General features: G+C 39.4%; 2 protein-coding genes across 2 annotated transcripts in view; one reads left to right on the forward strand and one right to left on the reverse strand.

Annotated features, from left to right (window-relative positions):
• Window positions 1–20,477, forward strand: part of LOC126935658 (sodium/potassium-transporting ATPase subunit alpha-2) — a 907,274-nt gene that overhangs the window by 282,398 nt on the left and 604,399 nt on the right. The window lies entirely within an intron of this gene.
• Window positions 10,890–12,444, reverse strand: LOC126936388 (olfactory receptor 10J5). Its single transcript, XM_053825512.1, is given in 2 exon segments — window positions 10,890–11,980; window positions 11,983–12,444. Coding segments are annotated over 2 exon segments (924 nt in total). The 5' UTR covers window positions 12,440–12,444; the 3' UTR covers window positions 10,890–11,513.

Raw genomic sequence — 20,477 nt, forward strand, 5'->3', positions numbered from 1 at the left:
TAAAATGACTTAGGGGGGATTCCCTCTTTTTTAATTGATTGGAGAAGTTTCAGAAGGGATGGTACCAGCTCCTCCTCTACCTCTGATAGAATTCAGCTGTGAATCTATCTGGTCCTGGACTTTTTTTGGTTGGTAGGCTGTTAATTATTGCCTCAATTTCAGAGCCTGCTATTGGTCTATTCAGGGACTCAACTTCTTCCTGGTTTATTCTTGGGAGAGTGTAAGTGTCCAGGAATTTATCCATTTCTTCTACGTTTTCTAGTTTATTTGTATAGAGGTGTTTATAGCATTCTTTGATGGTAGCTTGTATTTCTGTGGGATCGGTGGTGATATCCCCTTTATCATTTTTTATTGTGTCTATTTGATTCTTCTCTCTTTTCTTCTTTATTAGTCTTGCTAGTGGTCTATCAATTTCGTTGATCTTTTCAAATACCCAGCTCCTGGATTCATCGATTTTTTGAAGGGGTTTTTGTGTCTGTATCTCCTTCAGTTCTGCTCTGATCTTAGTTATTTCTTGCCTCTGCTAGCTTTTGAATGTGTTTGCTCTTGCTTCTCTAGTACATTTAATTGTGGTGTTAGGGTGTCAATTTTAGATCTTTCCTGCTTTCTCTTGTGGGCATTTATGCTGTAAATTTCCCTCTACAAACTGCTTTAAATGTGTCCCAGAGATTCCAGTATGTTGTATCATGTTCTCATTGGTCTCAAAGAATATCTTTATTTCTGCCTTCATTTTGTTATGTACCCAGTAGTCATTCAGGAGCAGGTTGATCAGTTTCCATGTAGTTGAGCAGTTTTGATTGAGTTTCTTAATCCTGAGTTCTAGTTTGATTGCACTGGTCTGAGAGACAGTTTGTTATAATCTCTGTTCTTTTACATTTGCTGAGCAGGGCTTTACTTCCAACTATGTGGTCAATTTTCGAATAAGTGCATGTGGTTCTGAGAAGAATGTATCTTCTGTTGTTTTAGGGTGGAGAGTTCTGTAGATGTCTATTAGTTCCCCTTGGTGCAGAGCTGAGTTCAATTCCTGGATATCCTTGTTAACTTTCTGTCTCATTGATCTGTCTAATGTTGACAGTGAGGTGTTAAAGTCTCCCATTATCATTGTGTGTGAGTCTCAGTCTCTTTGTAAGTCTCTAAGGCCTTGCTTTATGAATCTGGGTGCTCCTGTATTGGGTGCATATATATTTAGGATAGTTAGCTCCTCCTGTTGAATTGATCCCTTTACCATTATGCAATGGCCTTCTTTGTCACTTTTGATCTTTGTTGGTTTAAAGTCTGTTTTATCAGAGACTAGGATTGCAACCCATGCTTTTTTTTTGTTTTCCATTTGCTTGGTACATCTTCCTCCATCCCTTTATTTTGAGCCTATGTGTGTCACTGCACGTGAGATTGGTCTCCTGGATACCGCAAGTTGAGGGATCTAGACTCTTTATCCAACTTTCCAGCCTGTGTCTTTTCATTGGAGCATTTAACCCATTTACATGTAAGGTTAATATTGTTATGTGTGAACTTAATGCTGTCATTATGACGTTAGCTGGTTATTTTGCTCATTAGTTGATGCAGTTTCTTCCTAGCATTGATGGTCTGTACATTTTGGCATGTTTTGGCAGTGGCTGGTACCAATTGTTCCTTTCCATGTTTAGTGCTTCCTTCAGGATCTCTTGTAGGGCAGGCTTGGTGGTGACAAAATCTCTAAGCATTTTCTTGTGTGGAAAGGATTTTATTTCTCCTTCACTCATGAAACTTGGTTTGGCTGGATACGAAATTCTGGGTTGAAAATTCTTTTCTTTAAGAATGTTGAATATTGGCCCCCACTCTCTTCTGGCTTGTAGAGTTTCTGCTGAGAGATCTGCTGTTAGTCTGATGGGCTTCCCTTTGTAGGTAACCCGACCTTTCTCTCTGGCTGCCCTGAACATTTTTCCCTTCATTTCATCTTTGGTAAATCTGGCAGTCATGTGTCTTGGAGTTGCTCTTCTCGAGGAGTATCTTTGTGGTGTTCTCTGTATTTCCTGAATTTGAATGTTGGCCTGCCTTGCTAGGTTGGGGAAGTTCTCCTGGATAATATACCGCAGAGTGGTTTCCAACTTGGCTCCATTCTCCCCGTCACTTTCAGGTATACCAATCAGACGTAGATTTGGTCTTTTCACATAATCTCATATTTCTTGGAGTCTTTATTCATTTTTTTTTTACTGTTTTTTCTCTAAACTTCTCTTCTCACTTCATTTCATTCATTTAATCTTCAGTCACTGATACTCTTTCTTTCAGTTGATTGAGTCGGTTACTGAAGCTTGTGTATTTGTCACGTAGTTCTCGTGTCATGGTTTTCATCTCTATCAGGTCATCTATGGACTTCTCTGTATTGGTTATTCTAGTTATCCATTCATCAAATCTTTTTTCAAGGTTTTTAGTTTCTTTGCACTTCGTTCATAGTTCCTCCTTTAGCTCTGAGAAGTTTGATCATCTGAAGCCTTCTTCTCTCAACTCATCAAAGTCATTCTCCATCCTGGTTTGTTCCATTGCTGGTGAGGAGCTACGTTCCTTTGGATGGGGAGAGGCACTCTGATTTTTTGAATTTTGAGCTTTTCTGCACTGCTTTTCCCCCATCTTTGTGGTTTTTATCTACATTTGGTCTTTGATGATGGTGATGTACAGATGCGGTTTTGGTGTGGATGTCCTTTCTGTTTGTTAGTTTTCCTTCTAACAGTCAGGACCCTCAGCTGCAGGTCTGTTGGAGTTTGCTTGAGGTCCACTCCAGTTAGTCTAATCCCAGTTAGGCTTTCCCAGTTAGGCTACTCAGGGTTCAGGGACCCACTTGAGCAGGCAGTCTGTCTGTTCTCATATCTCAACCTCCATGCTGGGAGAATCACTACTGTCTTCAAAGCTGTCAGACAGGGACATTTACATCTGCAGAGGTTTCTGCTGCTTTTTGTTTAGCTATGACCTGTCCCCAGAGGTGGAGTCTACAGAGGCAGACAGGTCTCCTTGAGCTGTGGTGGGCTCCATCCAGTTCGAGCTTCTAGGCTGCTCTGTTTACCTACTTAAGCCTCACCAATGGCAGACACCCCTCCCCCAGCCTCGCTCCCACCTTGCAGTTAGATCTCAGACTGCTGTGCTAGCAATGAGAGAGGTTCTGTGGGCGTGGGATCCTCTGAGTCAGGCACAGGATATAATCTCCTGGTGTGCCATTTGCTAAGACTCTTGGTAAGTGCAGTGTTAGGGTGGGAGTGACCTGATTTTCCAGGTGTTGTGTGTCAGGGTTTCCCTTGGCTAGGAAAAGGAATTCCCTTCCCCCTGTCGCTTCCCGGGTGAGGCAATGCCTCATCCTGCTTCGGCTCTTGTTTGTTGGGCTGCACCCACTGTCCTGCCCCCACTGTCTGACATGCCCCAGTGAGATGAACCTGGCATCTCAGTTGGAAATGCAGAAATCACCCGTCTTCTGTGTAGCTCATGCTGGAAGCTGGAGGCTGGAGCTTTTCCTATTCAGCCATCTTGGCACCCCCTTGACAATTTTATCTTGAAAATTTTAGAATCTTTTACTTTCACATTGACTTTAGACAGTCTGTTAACTACATATTATGGTGAAGTCCATCTTGCTATGTATTTTCCTGGTGTTTGCCAGTCCTTTTGCATCTGGATGTCTAAATGTGTTGTAAGATAAGGGATGGTTTCATCAATTTTTTTTTTAAACAGATTTCCTAAACTTCTTGCTTTTTCTTCTCCCTCAAGAATAACAATGATTCATAAGCTTGGTCATTTTCTGTAGTCTCATACTTCTTTAAGGCTTTGTCCTTCTTTTTACTCATTTTACTTTATTTTTGTCTGACTGGATTAATTCAAAAGACCTGTCTTCAGATTCAGAGAGTCTCTATTCTGCATGGTATAATCTATTGTTGAAGGTTTCAACTGTATTTTTTAACCCCTTCAAAGAATATTTCATTTCCAGAAAAAAAATTAAGATATCTCCTTAGTAAATTTCTATATTATATCCTGAATTGGTTTTTGGATTTCTTTGTATTCATTTTTAGATTTATCTTGTATTTCACTGAGCTTCTTTAAAATCAGTATTTTGAATTTTTTCTGACTTTTGAAATATTTTCTTTTGGTTAGGATTCATTGCTAGAAAATTACTGTTCCTTTGGTGCATCATAAACCCTTGTTTTTTAATACTTCCAGAATAATTATGCTGATTTCTTTGCATCTGGGCAAACAGTCACTTCTTAATTTTGAATTTACTTTCATTAATGCAGGCAGGACCTTCTATCTTGAGGGTGTCACTATGATTTATGTTGGGTAGGGTCATTTGTGCCTCTGGGTGCATTCAGTAGTAAAGACTCTATTTTTTTTTTTTTTTTTTTTTTTTTGGTTATAAATAGCTGTAGTGTGCCAGCTTTCTCAAATGCTGGTTGTCATAGTGGTGCACCAGGTGTGTGAGCAGGCTCACTGCCCCCTGACAAGCTAAGGTGGCATGGACAATGGTGTTAGTAGAAGTTAGGAAAAGTTTGTCTCCTTCCCAAGTGCTGCACTCTTGTATCAGCATATTTTGTACTGGGTTGTGCCAGTCAACTTCCTAGCAAGTAGGTGACATTTTCAGGTAAAAGCCAGCTGAGGCAGTATCTGTAGGGTTTATGCTTGATCTGTGTTAACAGCTGGAGAAGTGCTCCAGTGTTTTATGTGGTGAGTTGGGCTCTGGAGCACTCAAGAGCTTCAGTCCCACCCTCCCTCTAGGAGGGGATGGTGGAGCCAGGTAGGGGAAGCCTACACTCAGGCTCTCCAATGGCAAGTGCAAGCACCAGCCCTGACATGGTGGTGGGGGAGTCCTCAGGCCCCTGAAGGAAGTTGCTGAGGTCTCTTTATGGTAATCCCAGTACAACAACCTCAACAGGTAAAAACAGGATCAGTTTCTCCTTCACATCTCTGGGCATTCAGGATGTTCAATTAGGTTAGACATTGCTATTTGCTTCTAGGCTGCAATTATGTTAGCAAATTTTGTATTGGACTGTGTGGGTTCACCTCCTGGCCATTAAGTGGTGCTTGCAGGTGAGAGCCAGCTATGGTGGTAGCAGTAAGTTTATGCCTGATCTTTGTTAACCAGGAGAAATGCTCAGGTGCTCCAGGTGATGGGTTGGGCCGTGGAGCTCTCAGTGGTTCTAATCTCATGCTCTGCCTCTGAGGCAGGGGTGAGTAGACAAGCTGGGGAGGGCTGGGATGGTGAAACCTGCACTTGGGCCCTCAATAGTGAGCATATGTGCTGGCCCTGACAGGAGTCAGAAAGCAGTTCTTAGGCCCATGGAGCAATACTTCAAGGAGGAGCGAAGCAACCATTACCATGCCATAGAGTTGGCATGGGTAAGGCTGGGCGCAGTGGCTCAAGCCTGTAATCCCAACACTTTGGGAGGCCGAGATGGGCGGATCACGAGGTCAGGAGATCGAGACCATCCTGGCTAACAAAGTGAAACCCCGTCTCTACTAAAAAATACAAAAAACTAGCCGGGCTAGGTGGCGGGCGCCTAGTCCCAGCTACTCGGGAGGCTGAGCTAGGAGAAATGCATGAACCCGGGAGGCGGAGCTTGCAGTGAGCTGAGATCCGGCCACTGCACTCCAGCCTGGGCGACAAAGCAAGACTCCATCTCAAAAAAAAAAAAAAAAAAAAAGAGTTGGCATGGGTAGAGAGGCAACTCGTGCACCATGGCCGAGCAGGCAATTGTGGAACCCACCTTGCTTTAATGCTTTCAACCTGGCAAGGGTCTTTGCCACAGCTTGCAGCTGGCAGCAAGCTAAGACAACCAGCCAGGTCACAGGTAGTTTGTCTTCAGATGGCAAAACTGCTGCAGGCCAAAAACTTACTGCCTGTGTCAAAACCATGGCTCCCAGGCCAAATCTCTTCAGGTCCAGTCTTGCAAAGACAGGGTTATCAACTCCCATGCCTGTGGCTAAAGCCCATATCACATTCACCTCTTTTCTAGCCGTGAGGACTTCTCCCCTACTCAAGGCCAGATCACAAATTTCACTACCAAAATTCTCCAAACCAATAACTGCCTCCTGTGCTGGCTGGCAGTTTCCTGGGCACTCCTGGTTGGTTTTTTTTTGTTTTATTTGACAAAATTTGGCAGTGTAAATTTATACACAGTATTTTGCTATTTCTAAGTGGGTGAGATGTGCTAACAAGCTTCTATACTTCCATCTTGGAAAAAATGTTATTTTAGCCTGGTGACTTTCAAGACTTTTTTCATTTCTGGTTTTAAATATTTGACTCTGCTTACATATATTTGATGTTGTTCTATTTACCCTACCTGGAATTCACTCAGATTCTTGGATCTGTATCTTATATTTTTTAATAATATGAACATTTTAACCAATGTTTTTTCAAATATTTTTGTGACACATACTATTCTCTCTTTCTGAGACTTCAAGTACATGTACATTAAATGTCTTGTATTGTAGCACAAGTCATTGAGACCCTGTTCATTGTTATTCATTTTTTCTCTGTTCTTCAGATTCAATAATTTTATTAATCATTCTTCAAGTTCATTGACCCTTTTTTCTGCCAGCACCAATCTATTGTTAAACAGGAAATTTTTATTTCATATATTTTAATTTTCAGTTCTAGATTTCTTGACTGAGATTCTATATATGTTTACTTATTATAAGAATATTTTTCTGTAAGTTCTTGAGCCTATACACACTAGCTACTTTAAAGTCCTTGACTATTGAATGGAGTCATCTTAGGGTTGATGTGTTGACTCATTTTCTCTTGATAGGGGTCACAATATTCCGTTTTTTCCAATGTTGAGCATTTTGTAATTACATGCTGAAAATTGTGGATGATAAATTATAGAGATTCTGGTTATTAACCTGGGGGCACTTGCTATCTCTGAGTAGGCTTAAAGTCAGGAAGTTTTACTAGAATAAAGTTCTTGAACTTGTCAAACTCATTCACCTTGACCTGCTACGAATACATGCAAGGATGAAATTCACCAATTGAGTTAGGAATTCTTTTCTCTGGGTCTTCACAGTGCTCTGTGTATGGCATTAGTCACACTGCACTGAAATGGGTTGCAAGTAGATTGTTAGCTGCTCAATGCAAGACTCAGATCTTATTTATCTCTACATTCCTGGCACCTAACCCAGCGTCTGACACTCAGAGTGAACAGGCATTTCATATTTGTTGAAGTAACAAACTAAATAATTAAAAGAATCAGAAACTATGCAATTCTAACTCAAAGTTCATAAAATATTGGAGTATGTGAGTCTTTTAATTCAGAAGCAAAGATGATACAAGCTCAGTTCCAACTGACAATATCGCTGAACCACAACACAAGATACAGTTAAGTGCCCATGGTAAACGTTATTAGAAAATATATTCATGATCACCAACGTATTTTATTTGCAGAGTCAGGGAAGGAATTAGAACATTTTAGAAAAAGTTCATCAATTATGAGTGAAATGAAGTTTTAGGATCTCAAAAATAAAGTTTATTCATTGTACCTTATTTTCTGATGAGAATTAATACTCTGTGTGTGTGTGTGCGCGCGCGTGTGCATGCATACGCATGCACACGTGTGTTTGAATGAATGAAGTAATAAAAATGGACAACGTAATAAAAAACATGGAATTCAGAATTACTAGATTTGTAGTTAAGGCTCACTTTCATTTTAGTGCTACTGCTAGTTCTAACAAAGAATATGACCTTGGAAAAGTAATTTAAACTACCATTTGCAATGGATATATCTGAAAACTAGGGGACTAATACCTTACAGGAGTGCTATAAGAATCAAATGGGATGATGAATACAAAAGACCCTTGTAAACTCTGAAGAGCTATATAAACATTAAAGACGGTTATTAAATGAAAGAATGCAAATAAAGCATTTTATTACAATGCCCATTACATCCAAAATTTTTAAATGTTTGCACCCTCCCACAAAAATATACATATGCATGCATGTATACATATACACACACACCACACACACTCACACTTGTGTTCACACCTTAGCAGCACAACAAAACTACCTTAGGTTCTTGTACCCTTTAAACATGTCTTTTTAAAAGTTAAGCTCTGTGTGACACGTACTACCTGCTTATCTTTGGCTTAAGTTTATCTCTCCTGACCACTTCCCTCCTTTCTCTTCTCCCAGAAACATTTGCACCCATCAATAAAATGTATTATTCTACTCATTGTTGGGAGTGCTTCAGCCATTTTCTCATCTAATCCATTATAGGTTACAATTGATGAATGTAAAAGGATATCAGGCAAAACTAGTTTTTCTCTAAAGAAGTTACAAAGTCAACACTGTAAAAATCATTTTCAGAAGCTATAAGATCCATAATAGTCTTTTCATAATTTTTCTAAAGGTAAATGTTTAAAAGTCTTAACTCTTGATTTTATATGTCAGGTTATCAAGCAATTATTTTAAATATTGTCAAACTAATGGTCCTGCTTATAGCTAAAATATATTAATCCAGTGTACAATTTTAAGTGGCTAACTAATGTAAATATATGATAAATAGCAATCCTGCAATGAAGGAAAATAATTTCAAGTATGCAGTCCAGATTGTCACCTGTACTCTGTTATTTTCTCTGTTACTTGATTTTAGGTAAAAGGAGTCTATCAGACAAACAGAAAGAATATGACAAGATGTATCTATCAAAAAATACACCTGAGGAAATTATTGAACAAGACTTTATACTCAATAGATGTTCACACATTCATTCATGCAAAGGTATATTAAGCACTTACTTTTTGCCAGACTAGTATTCAACAGGGCAGTGGGCATACAGGTGAATAGAATAAAACACCTGCCCAACTAACACTTCTGGCTTTTTCAGGTTTCTGTGTCTCTGTCAGACTCTTCTCTTTCCCTTATCATCTTCCCTCATCCTTTGCAGACACCAGTTGACCCAATGCCACAAAAAGTTAATTAAATATCACTTCTCTATGAATGTTTTCTGACCTTCTAAATAGATTCCTTTTCTGAACAACACCCCTGACCCCAAACGACAATCCTGTGCATGTGCCTTTAGCAAGTTTTTGTACTTCTTGTTATTTTGTCTAACTTCCCACTGGACTGTGAATAACAAGAAACTGAATCTTTACATTAGTCCTTATTGTAACCGCAGAGATAGTTAATTGCTTGACACATAGTGCTTGAAAAAGGTACATTGATTTAATAAATATGTGATATTATGACTATTTTTCTGGTGAATAAAAGAGCTTAACAAAAAACATATTAAAATAAAAGTATTTGAAATGTACAAAAGAAGAAAAATAAAGGAGTATGGATAGAGTGAGACATTAGGGAATAATCATGACAACAAAAATAATCGAGATAGTGAAAATAACCGCCACATTAATTATCAATATAAGCATTTTCATAGACAATAGGAAGCAGCAACAAAATGACTCACTCTTCCTAATTCATCCTCCAGGAGGGATCTGTGACCACATAGACTTACACACTCTTATCCTATTGCACTTTGCCTGTAGACGCTTCTTTCTCTAGTGAGTCTAAATCCATGCAAAGTATGTAAAACAACTAACACTAGTGGGGTATTCACTCATCCACAAAGTGTTGGAGAGCAGGAATGGTATTGAAACAGGGAATACAGGAGGGAATACAGGAAGGGATGGAAGAAGACCAAAAAACTTTCAATAAGACCACACTTGGCCTCTGATATTCCCCCATAATCCATTATTCCTCAACCTCCAAGCTGAGAACCACCCATACCTTCCATATTCTCTAACTAGTGTAAGAACAGCAATGCTTATATAGGCAAAACTGGACCAGGTCAAAGGATCCTTATTTAAGAGGGTGTAAGGATATTGTGGAAGTCAATAGTCTCTGAAGGAAGAAAGCTGGATCTAGTCTCATATTTCTGTTTGGATTTGAGGGAAGAAATTCTTATGCCAGAGTTAATTCTCTAAGAATACGATGAAAAAGTCACATTAACACTTATATTAGAAATGTAGTGAATAGTTTCAAACAAGTTTAAAAATCTTCTGACACCTGCCCAGGCACCCCTAGAAAACTATGAACCTCAGGTTGAGACAGACACCTTTTGAGACGGCTATCAGGCTGGTCAGTAGGGAGACCCTGCTATCAGCTATGATGTTATCCAACTGGGACAGCCAGATGAAGGGGACACTGTGCAGAGACCCTTCACCTCCAGTTTGTGACCTCCTCACAAAGGGATCTGTAGAAGACAGAGAAGATCACAGGTCACCTAGAAGACACTTAACCCTATTTCTGTGGTTAGGAACAGAAAAATAAAACTGGACTGTAAGAGAGAGGAATCAAGTAACAGAGAAAATAACAGCGTACAGGTGACAATCCTGAGTGCATACTTGAAATTATTTTCCTTCATTGCAGAATTGCCTTAATCCTGATAGTAAGAGATAGGAGAGTAAGAGATAAGAGATAAAATGACTTGAGAATGGAACAACAATAGATGTCATGAGTGTGTGAAAACAGATGTTTCCATACCTACGTCTCTTAGAAAGTATCTTCCAGGTCTGTCTCAGAGTAGAGATAAACTCTGGTGGGAAGATTCATAAAACAAAATATTCCCACAATGTTTCCCATTGAGTGTATACAATAATGTAGCATAGTTATGCTTATTTTGCAAATAAATATCTGGAAAAATATGAAGTTTGCACAGTTTTCTGAGAGAATGGAAGTTAATGGCATTTACCTTGGACCCTAGAATTAGTACAACCAATATCTAAGACAACAACTTCAATGTCAGTAAAACTACTACATATAAACTAAAAATCTAAAAAACTACCATAAGTTGAAAAGAGACAAGTCTTTATGAAAAGTGCATCTGGATAAAAATGTAGCTTCAGAGAAAAGCCACCAGTATGTGTCCTTTCTGCTTATCCCCTAGGGAACAGCAGAGGTTTCTGCCTTGATTGCACAGAAGGAAGGAATGCACATAGAAATGAACACTATTTGAGGAGTGAATACAGCTGGGTAATAAAAGAAGAGACTTTTTTTCAAAGCTGTTCATTTTTCAATCAGCAAGATTAAGATATAATTACAAAATGACTGTCACATGGAATATTATTTGACTCCTGAAAATGAAAGCTTTATTTTTTATGTAAGCAGAGAGAAATAAAGGTTGGTGTCTCTGCAACTTATTTTCCTAACACCCCTGCCACCTATGTTCCCACTGCCTCTACTCCACATCCCCTAACCGGACAAGCTCAAAGATTTGACTCTCAGAGAGTTCAGGTAAAATGGGAGCCAAAAAGCTTTCAAAGCTGAAATATTCAAGCACAGAGACAAGTAGTCTTAATCCAGCTTGGAGTGAGTCTTGTGTCTGGTAACCAAATTCACCAGAGCAGAAATCCTGCTTTCTGTCATCCCTAGAACACTAAATAGAAAAGCATTTCTATTCTCTGACAGTATTCTCAACAAATATTATATTTGATGAACTTGTGTATTGTGGCATGTTTGTGAGTAGACACACTACACTGGGCTAACGGTCTCTTGATTTAATAATCCAATGTGTTAAGAAATATTTCTGCCCACAACTCTGCATAGAGCATCCTTGACCTCCTTGTTTCTCAAACTGTAAACAACAGGGTTCAGCAGGGGAGCAATGATGGTGTAGGTCACTGACAGAAGGAGGTCTTGTTCTGTAGAGTTTTCTGACTTGGGCTTGAGGTAGGTAGTGGAGGAACAGCCACGGTGGACAATGACCACAGTGAGGTGGGAGGCACAGGTGGCAAAGGTCTTCTTCCAGCCCTCAGTTGAGGCAATTTTAAGGATGAAAGAGATGATGAGGACATAGGAGGTAAATATCAGGCCTATGGGCACAAAAATCACAAATTAACTTACACCATAATTTATTATCTCATCGATAGTGATATCAATGCAAGAAAGTTTCATGACTGGGTAAATGTCACAAAAGAAGTGGTCCACCACTGTGCCACAGAAGGGCAAACTGAACATGGCTGTCACATGGAGAACTGCCATAGACCAATGCCAAAGGACCCACACACCAGCTGGGCACATAGGCCCTTGCTGATGATGACAGTGTACCTCAGGGGCCTGCAGACAGCCACATAGCAGTCATAGCCCATTGCAGTAAGCAGGAAGCAATTATTAATGGCCAAGATAACAAAAAAGAACATTTGGGTTGCGCAGCCTGCCAAGGAGATACGCTGGTTATGAAAAATGAGGCTGCAAAGCAATCATGGCACAATAACCAGTGTGTACACCATCTCTGAACTAGCCAGCATGCTTAGGAAGAAACACATGGGAGTGTGGAGATGATGGTCAATGCAGACGATAGTCACAATGATGATGTTACCAGCCAGAGTTAAAATGCAGACAGTTAGGAAAACCCCAGAGATGGTTATCTGATGCTTTCCCAAACTAGAGAATCCCAAGAAGATGAATTCTGTCACTTCTGTGAAGTTCTTTCTCTGCATTCTGCTATGTCAGTGTCTGAAAGCAATAAATGGAGTCAACAAGGAGTAAATTCTCAATAGCAATTGGACTTTAAAACAAAGAACAATGATAACTGTACTGAGACTGAATCCAATTTCCTTCTTTTTGATTATAATGCTCATGCAGAGTCCTTGCACATGAAGAGAGAAGCCTACTTGTACCTCTTTGGGGCTGTATACATATGAACATTGTCACTGTAGAGCAAACTACTTTCTGTGCATGGAAAGGGCTCCTGCCTGCATGCTCACCTCACAGACATTATAGTGATGTTAGGAAGGGAAAAGGACAGCAAGGAGAAAGCCATGCTTTATATTTCAACCAATAATAATATCCACTCTTTAGACCCTCTTAACAAGGAGGACTCTGGTGAAGTGCATGTCAAGAAAACCATAAAGATGAAAGTTTTGTGGAAAAAAAAGATATAGCAGTTTGAAATATTTGAAGATGGAAAACTTTGGGATGTGGTCACTGGATTTCGTAACAGGGTCACCAATGAGCTTTTACACAGCATTTCAGTTGAATTATGAATATAGAAACTTGATTTTGGAGAAGTAATGTGGTCCAAACATGTTATTGTACTCTCAAAACAGAACACCTACAACACAGATTCTGCCATTATCTCTCCGCTAAAATTGATCGCTCCAGTCCCCAAGGAAATCTTTTTTTTTTTTTTTTTTTTTTTTTTTTTTTTTTTGCTGATTCTAGTAGGCCTTTTGAGTGAAGTCAGGAAGAGAGAGCTGTGACAGAAAACATTGTGTAGTTGCGGCTGTCATTATGAAGGATTGGGACAGCTTGAGGTATAGAAGAGACTCCGGAGTTGAGAGAGGAATCTGCAGCTATCTGTAGCCCAACTGGCTTAAGTATTTTTTAAAATATGGTGAACAGACAATTTTGAGAAGCAGAGACACTAGTCCCTTTTGTCAAAAAGCAAGCGCATATAAACTGTATGGAGAGCATACATCTGATCCTGTGGTTCTCTTCAGTGACTGTTCTCCCTTTATTTTCAGAAGCATTAAAACAGGCTTTCTTTCTCATTCTCCATAATTCCCTGCAAGTTGGCTTTCACATGTTTGTGCCCATGAGATTGTTTGCTCAAATGTCACCAAAGAATTCTCCATTGCTAAGGCCACTGGACTTTGCTTTATCTCCTTTTTCTCATCTTTCTCTGTTTTAACACTTCAAACTCCTACCTCATGGAAACATTCTGACTTTGGTTTCCATGAAACTACACTGTTTTTCTCTCTTCCCAGCACTCATTTTGCTACCTTCCATGAATCTGCTCATTTTCCCTCTACCATAATTATGTATGCTCTTCTCTGGTCAATCCTTGACCCTTGTGTGTGCAATTTCTATGATTGTTCTCAAATCTCTATTTTCATCACCAATCTTTTTCCCAAGTCTCCAACTTACCTCACTCTTGGCTTCTCTATTAGTGTTTCTTGCAATCATAATAAATTTTATATTTTTGAAAGTGAACTAAACATTAACCTTTCTTATACTCATAAAAAGCTCTGCATTTCCATTTTTCAGTCTTCTTTAATGACCTTGCCATTTTACCTGTCCATTAATGGGTCAACATTTTGGAGCCATATCTATTTTGACATCACATTCAATGGGCTTTTTCTTTAAAGTTATGTCTCCTGTCTGTACAATTTCTGAATTCACAATGATCAACTTAAGACTAGTGTACCAAATCTTCTAGCCAGAATAATAAAACATTTTCCCATTATAAAATTTATATGAATATGCAGAAGACCAAGAATGCTAAGACAATTTTAGGAAAGAAGTACAAAGTTAAAGAGCTTACACTACTTCATTTGAAGGCTATGGTAATCAAGAAAGTATGGTATTGATGCAAGTGCAGGCAATAGGAAAAAACGGAGAGTCCAAAAGTAGACCCACATATATCTAGCCATTGATTTTTGATACAGTGCAAAGGTATCTCAGTGACAGTATTTTCAACAGATGTTGCTAGAAAAAATGAATGTCTATATGGGAAAAATGAACCTCAAACCTTATCTCATATCACACACACACACACACACACAAATTAAGGATGAATCACAGATATTTATATAAAAGATAAAGCTATACAAATTCCAGACAAAAATAAGAAATAAAATCTTCAATACCTTGAAATGAGCAAAGATTTCCTGGATATAAAACAAAAAGCATAACCCACAAAACAACAAAATCACAAATTGCACTTTATCAAAATCAAAAGCTTCTAATCTTCAAAAGACATCGTTAGAAAAATTAAAAGGCTTGGACAGGTGCAGTGGCTCATACCTGTAATCCAAGCACTTTGGGAGGCTGAGACAAGCTAATCACTTGAGGCCATGAGTTAGACACCAGCCTGGCCAACATGGTAAAACCTCATCTCTACTAAAAATACAAAAATTAGCCGGTCTGGTGGCACACACCTGTAATCCCAGCTACTCAGGAGGCTGAGGCATGAGAATCACTTGAACCTGGGAGGTGGAGTTTGCAGTGAGCCAAGATTGTGCCACTGCCCTCCAGCCTGTGTGACAGAGTGAGACCACATCAAAAAGAAAAAAAGAAAAGAAAGAAAGAAAAGATAAATGAAAAAGGAAAACCACAAGTAGGATGAAATATTTACAATACATATGTCTAAAATTGTAACCAGCATATATAAATAATTCTCATAACTCAATAATAAGACACATTTTTCATGGGCAAAATATTTGAAGAGATATTTCACAAAAATAAGATATAGAAACGTTCAGTAAGCACAGGAAAGAATGTTCAACATCATTAGCCATTAAAAAACTTATAAACTAAAACCACAATGAGATACCACGACACACTCATTTGAATGGCTAACATTTAAAAGCCTAACAACAAAGAGTTTTGGCAAGTAAGTAAAGAAGTTGAAACTTAAACATTGCTGGTGGAAATGTAAAACAGAATCACCAAGTTGGAGAACAATTTGGCAGTTTTTTATAAAGTTAAATATGTACTTACTCCATCACTCAGTAATTTTTTCTACATGTTGACACAATAGTAATGAAAATGTGTGTCCACATAGAGACAGGAATATGTAAATAGCCCTATCAGCTTTCTTCCTAAATGTCAAAAAACTGCACATAACCCAAATGTCCAACATATAACACATCCATATAATGAAACACTGCTCAGCAATAAGAGGAACAAATTTCTAAGACTAACAGCAACATGGCGGAATCTTTAAAACAGTATGCTGAATCAAGTCAGACACAAAAGAGTTAATATGGTATGATTCTATTTACTCTAGAAATACAAATCTAATGTATACTGACAAAAAAAAAAAGTGGTTGCCAGAATTGCTGGGGAATTGACCAAAAAAGAACACAAGGGAGTTTATTGGAGTAAAAGAAATGTTATTGATTGTGAGGGTGGTAATACAAGTGTATACATTTGTCAAAACTCACCAAAATGTATACCAAAAAATTGGTAAACTTTGCTGTTATATTTTAATTGTATTGCATTGTATTATATTGTATCATGTAATATATTGTATCATACTGCATTATACTTCATCAAAGTTAATTCATTTGGACACGAATAAGATTGTATCCCTATGAATCTGTTGCTACTAGACTTAGCATCCTGTAGGTGGATTTATTATGATGGAAGAAACATTGGAATTGGCTGGGACTTGGGAAATCTGGAACCTGATCTGGAGTCTGTCAATGTCAAAACAAAACATGTGGTCTGGGGCAAATATGTCTCCATGGCCTCAAATGCCAAATAAGGAGCTTAAACAAGATTGTCTCTAAGTTCTAATATACTAATCATATATCACTTCTCTGGTCTGGTAAGTACAACTCTGCTGGGCTGATAAGGCCCTGCACTATCAGACTATTCTTACACAGCAAATCTGCCATCTTCACTATCTCCTCTACTGCAAAAAAAAGCTGACCTTTCCAGGGTCTAGGAACATTCCAATACCCATTGTCAAAGCTGTGCCTGTGTTCATATTTTTCTTCTTACCTGAGTTGTCCTCCACTCCCCGTTGCCCACCCAGATTCCAAGTCCTCCGTGCTTGGAAGCACATCCTTATCATTCACAGAACAATGTTAACATAAAATCCCCAAATGAAATCATATTCTTATTCTTTGCTTAAATACAGAATTTTTAAACGACCAAATTAGATCTATTTTTAATGGTTAAAAATTGTTTCTTAGGAGTATTTCAAGACTCAGCTCATTGCCTAGCATCTTCATGAAATCATCTCACAACAACCCTGTTCCTCACTTCTCTTTCTTTCACAAAGCCTATACCCAATGGTGTGCTGGAGGTAGTTTGCACCAGCTCACCAGAGAAGATTGCTACCATTCTTTCAAAGCTCCATATTCTGTAGTATCATCTGGGTAGATTAAGATCTGCTATAGAGAAATAGTGTTAACTCAGAAATCGACACCGAGTATCAGGACTATTTTTTTTTTTTCCTGGAGAGTTGGTTGTTAAAAATCTACCAACACACCACTGCCTTCTTCCTTGTACCATATGCTGTGGCCCAGTCCATATTATCTTGCATTGTTGTCTGTTTTCTCCCATGTGTCAGTCTTCTTTCCCAAATTAGATTGTAAACACTATGAAAGAATGTGCCAGGGCTAAATCTTCTCAGTCCTTCACACAATTCACTCAGAGAATCCTTCAATACGCACTAGGTGATTGAAGAGCAGGAAGAATCCGGAATTCTTATTGTACTATAATTGGAACTCAATTTGCCAAGGAGACAGAGTTAGTTACCTATGAAAATAGTGGGACTCGCCAGCCTCCAGCTCCCAGCATGAGCGACACAGAAGACGGGTGATTTCTGCATTTTCCACTGAGGTACCGGGTTCATCTCACTGGGTCATGTCAGACAGTTGGTGCTGGTCAGAGGGTGCAGCCCGACCAGTGAGAGCTGAAGCAGGGCAAGGCATCGCCTCACCTGGGAAGTGCAAGGGGGAACAGAATTCCTTTTCCAACCCAAAGGAAATTGAGACACACAACACCTGGAAAATTGGGTAACTCCCACCCTAATACTGCGCTTTACCAAGGGTCTTAGCAAATGGCACACGAGGAGATTATATCCCACACCTGGCCCAGAGGGTCACATGCCCACGGAGCCTCCCTCATTGCTAGCACAGCAGTCTGAGATCTAACTGCAAGGTGGCAGCTAGGCTGGGGGAGGGGTGCCCGCTATTGCTGAGGCTTAAGTAAGTAAACAAAGCCGAAGGGAAGCTCGAATTGGGTAGAGCCCACCACACATCAAGGAGACCTGCCTGCCTCTGTAGACTCCTCCTCTGGGGACAGGTCATAGTTAAACAAAAAGCAGCAGAAATCTCCACAAAGGTAAATGCCCCCATCTGACAGCTTTGAAGAGAGCAGTGGATCTCCCAGCATGGAGGTTGAGATCTGAGAACAGACAGACTGCCTGCTCAAGTGGGTCCCTGACCCCTGAGTAGCCTAACTGGGCGGCATCCCCCACTAGGGGAAGAATGACACCTCACACCTCACCCGGCAGGGTACACCCTTGATACGAAGCTTCCAGAGCAAGAATCAGACAGCAACACTTGCTATTCAGCAATATTCTATCTTCTGCAGCCTCTGCTGCTGATACCCAGGCAAACAGGGTCTGGAGTGGACCTCAAGCAAACTCCAACAGACCTACAGCTGAGGGTCCTGATTGTTAGAAGGCAAAGTGACAAACAAAAGGGACACCCACACCAAAACCCCATCAGTACGTCACCATCATCAAAGACCAAAGGAAGATAAAGCCACAAAGATGGGCAAAAAGGCAATGCAGAAAAGCTAGAAATTAAAAAAATCAGAGCTCATCTCCCCCTCCAAAGGAATGCAGCTCATCGCCAGCAATGGAACAAAGCTGGATGGAGAATGATTTCAATGACTTGAGAGAAGAAGGCTTCAGTTGATCAAACTTCTCAGAGCTAAAGGAGGAACTATGAAGTGCCAAGAAACTAAAAACCTTGATAAAAGATTTGACGAATGGCTAACTAGAATAACCAATGTAGAGAAGTCCTTAAAAGAACTGATAGAGGTGAAAACCACAACACGAGAACTACGTGACAAATGCACAACCTTCAGCAACTGACACAATCATCTGGAAGAAAGAGTATCAGTGATTGAAGATCAAATGAATGAAATGAAGCGAGAAGAGAAGTGTGGAGAAAAAAGAGTAAAAAGAAATGAACAAGGCCTCCAAGAAATATGGGATTATGTGAAAAGACCAAATCTACGTCTGATTGGTGTGCCTGAAAGTGCTGGGGAAAATGGAACCAAGTTGGAAAACACACTGCAGGATATCATCCAGGAGAACTTCCCCAACCTAGTAAGGCAGGCCAACATTCAAATTCAGGAAATACAGAGAATGCTACAAAGATACTCCTCGAGAATAGCAACTCCAAGACACATAATTGTCAGATTCACCAAAGTTGAAATGAAGAAAAAAAAATGTTCAGGGCAGCCAGAGAAAGGTGAGGTTACACACAAAGGGAAGCCCATCAGACTAACATCAGATCTCTTGGCAGAAACTCTCCAAGCCAGAAGAGAGTGGGGGCCAATATTCAACATTCTTAAAGAAAAGAATTTTAAACCCAGAATTTCATATCCAGCCAAACTAAGTTTCATAAGAGAAGGAGAAATAAAATCCTTTACAGACAAGCAAATGCTTAGAGATTTTGTCACCACCAGGCCTGCCCTACAAGAGATCCTGAAGGAAGCACTAAACATGGAAAGGAACAACAGGTACCAGCCATTGCAACAACATGTCAAAATGTAAAGTCCATCTATGCTAGGAAGAAACTGCATCAACTAGCAAGCAAAATAACCAGCTAATATCAAAATGACAGGATCAAGTTCACACATAACAATATTAACCTTAAATGTAAATGGACTAAATGGTCCAATTAAAAGACACAGACTGGCAAATTGGATAAAGAGTCAAGACTCATCAGTTTGCTGTATTCAGGAGACCCATTTCATGTGCAGAGACACACAGAGGCTCAAAATAAAGGGATGGAGGAAGATCTACCAAGCAAGATCAAAAGAGACAAAGAAGGCCATTACATAATGGTAAAGGGATCAATTCATCAGGAAGAGCTGACTATCCTAAATATATATGCACCCAATACAGGAGCACCCAGATTCATAAAGCAAGTTCTTAGAGACTTACAAAGAGACTTAGACTCCCATACAATAATAATGGGAGACTTTAACACCCCACTGTCAACATTAGACAGATCAACGAGACAGAAAGTTAATAAGGACATCCAGGAATTGAAAACTCTGCACCAAGCGGACCTAATAGACATCTACAGAACTCTCCACCTCAAATCAACAGAATATATATTATTTTCAGCACCATATTACATGTATTCCAAAATTGACAACATAGTTGGAAGTAAAGCACTCCTCAGCAAATGCAAAAGAACAGAAATGATAACAAACTGTCTCTCAGACCACAGTACAATCAAACTAGAACTCAGGACTAAGAAACTCAATCAAAACCACTCAACTACATGGAAACTAAAAATGCTGCTCCTGAATGACTACTGGGTACATAATGAAATGAAGGCAGAAACAAAGATGTTCTTTGAAACCAATGAGAACAAAGATACAACACACCACAATCTCTGGGACACATTTAAAGCAATGTGTAGAGGGAAAATTATAGCACTAAATGCCCACAAGAGAAAGCAGGAAGATCTAAAATTGACACCCTAACATCACAATTAAAAGAACTAGAGAAGCAAGAGCAAACACATTCAAAAGCTGGCAGAAGGCAAGAAATAACTAAGATCAGAGCAGAACTGAAGGAGATAGAGACACAAAAAACCCTCCAAAAATCAATGAATCCAGGAGCTGGTTTTTTGAAAAGATCAACAAAATTGACAGACCACTAGCAAGACCAATAAAGAAGAAAAGAGAGAAGAATCAAATAGATGCAATAAAAAATGATAAAGGGGATATCACCACTGACCCCACAGAAATACAAACTACCATCAGAGA

Source organism: Macaca thibetana, chromosome 1 (assembly GCF_024542745.1).
Source record: "Macaca thibetana thibetana isolate TM-01 chromosome 1, ASM2454274v1, whole genome shotgun sequence".
Classification (NCBI taxonomy): Eukaryota; Metazoa; Chordata; class Mammalia; order Primates; family Cercopithecidae; genus Macaca; species Macaca thibetana.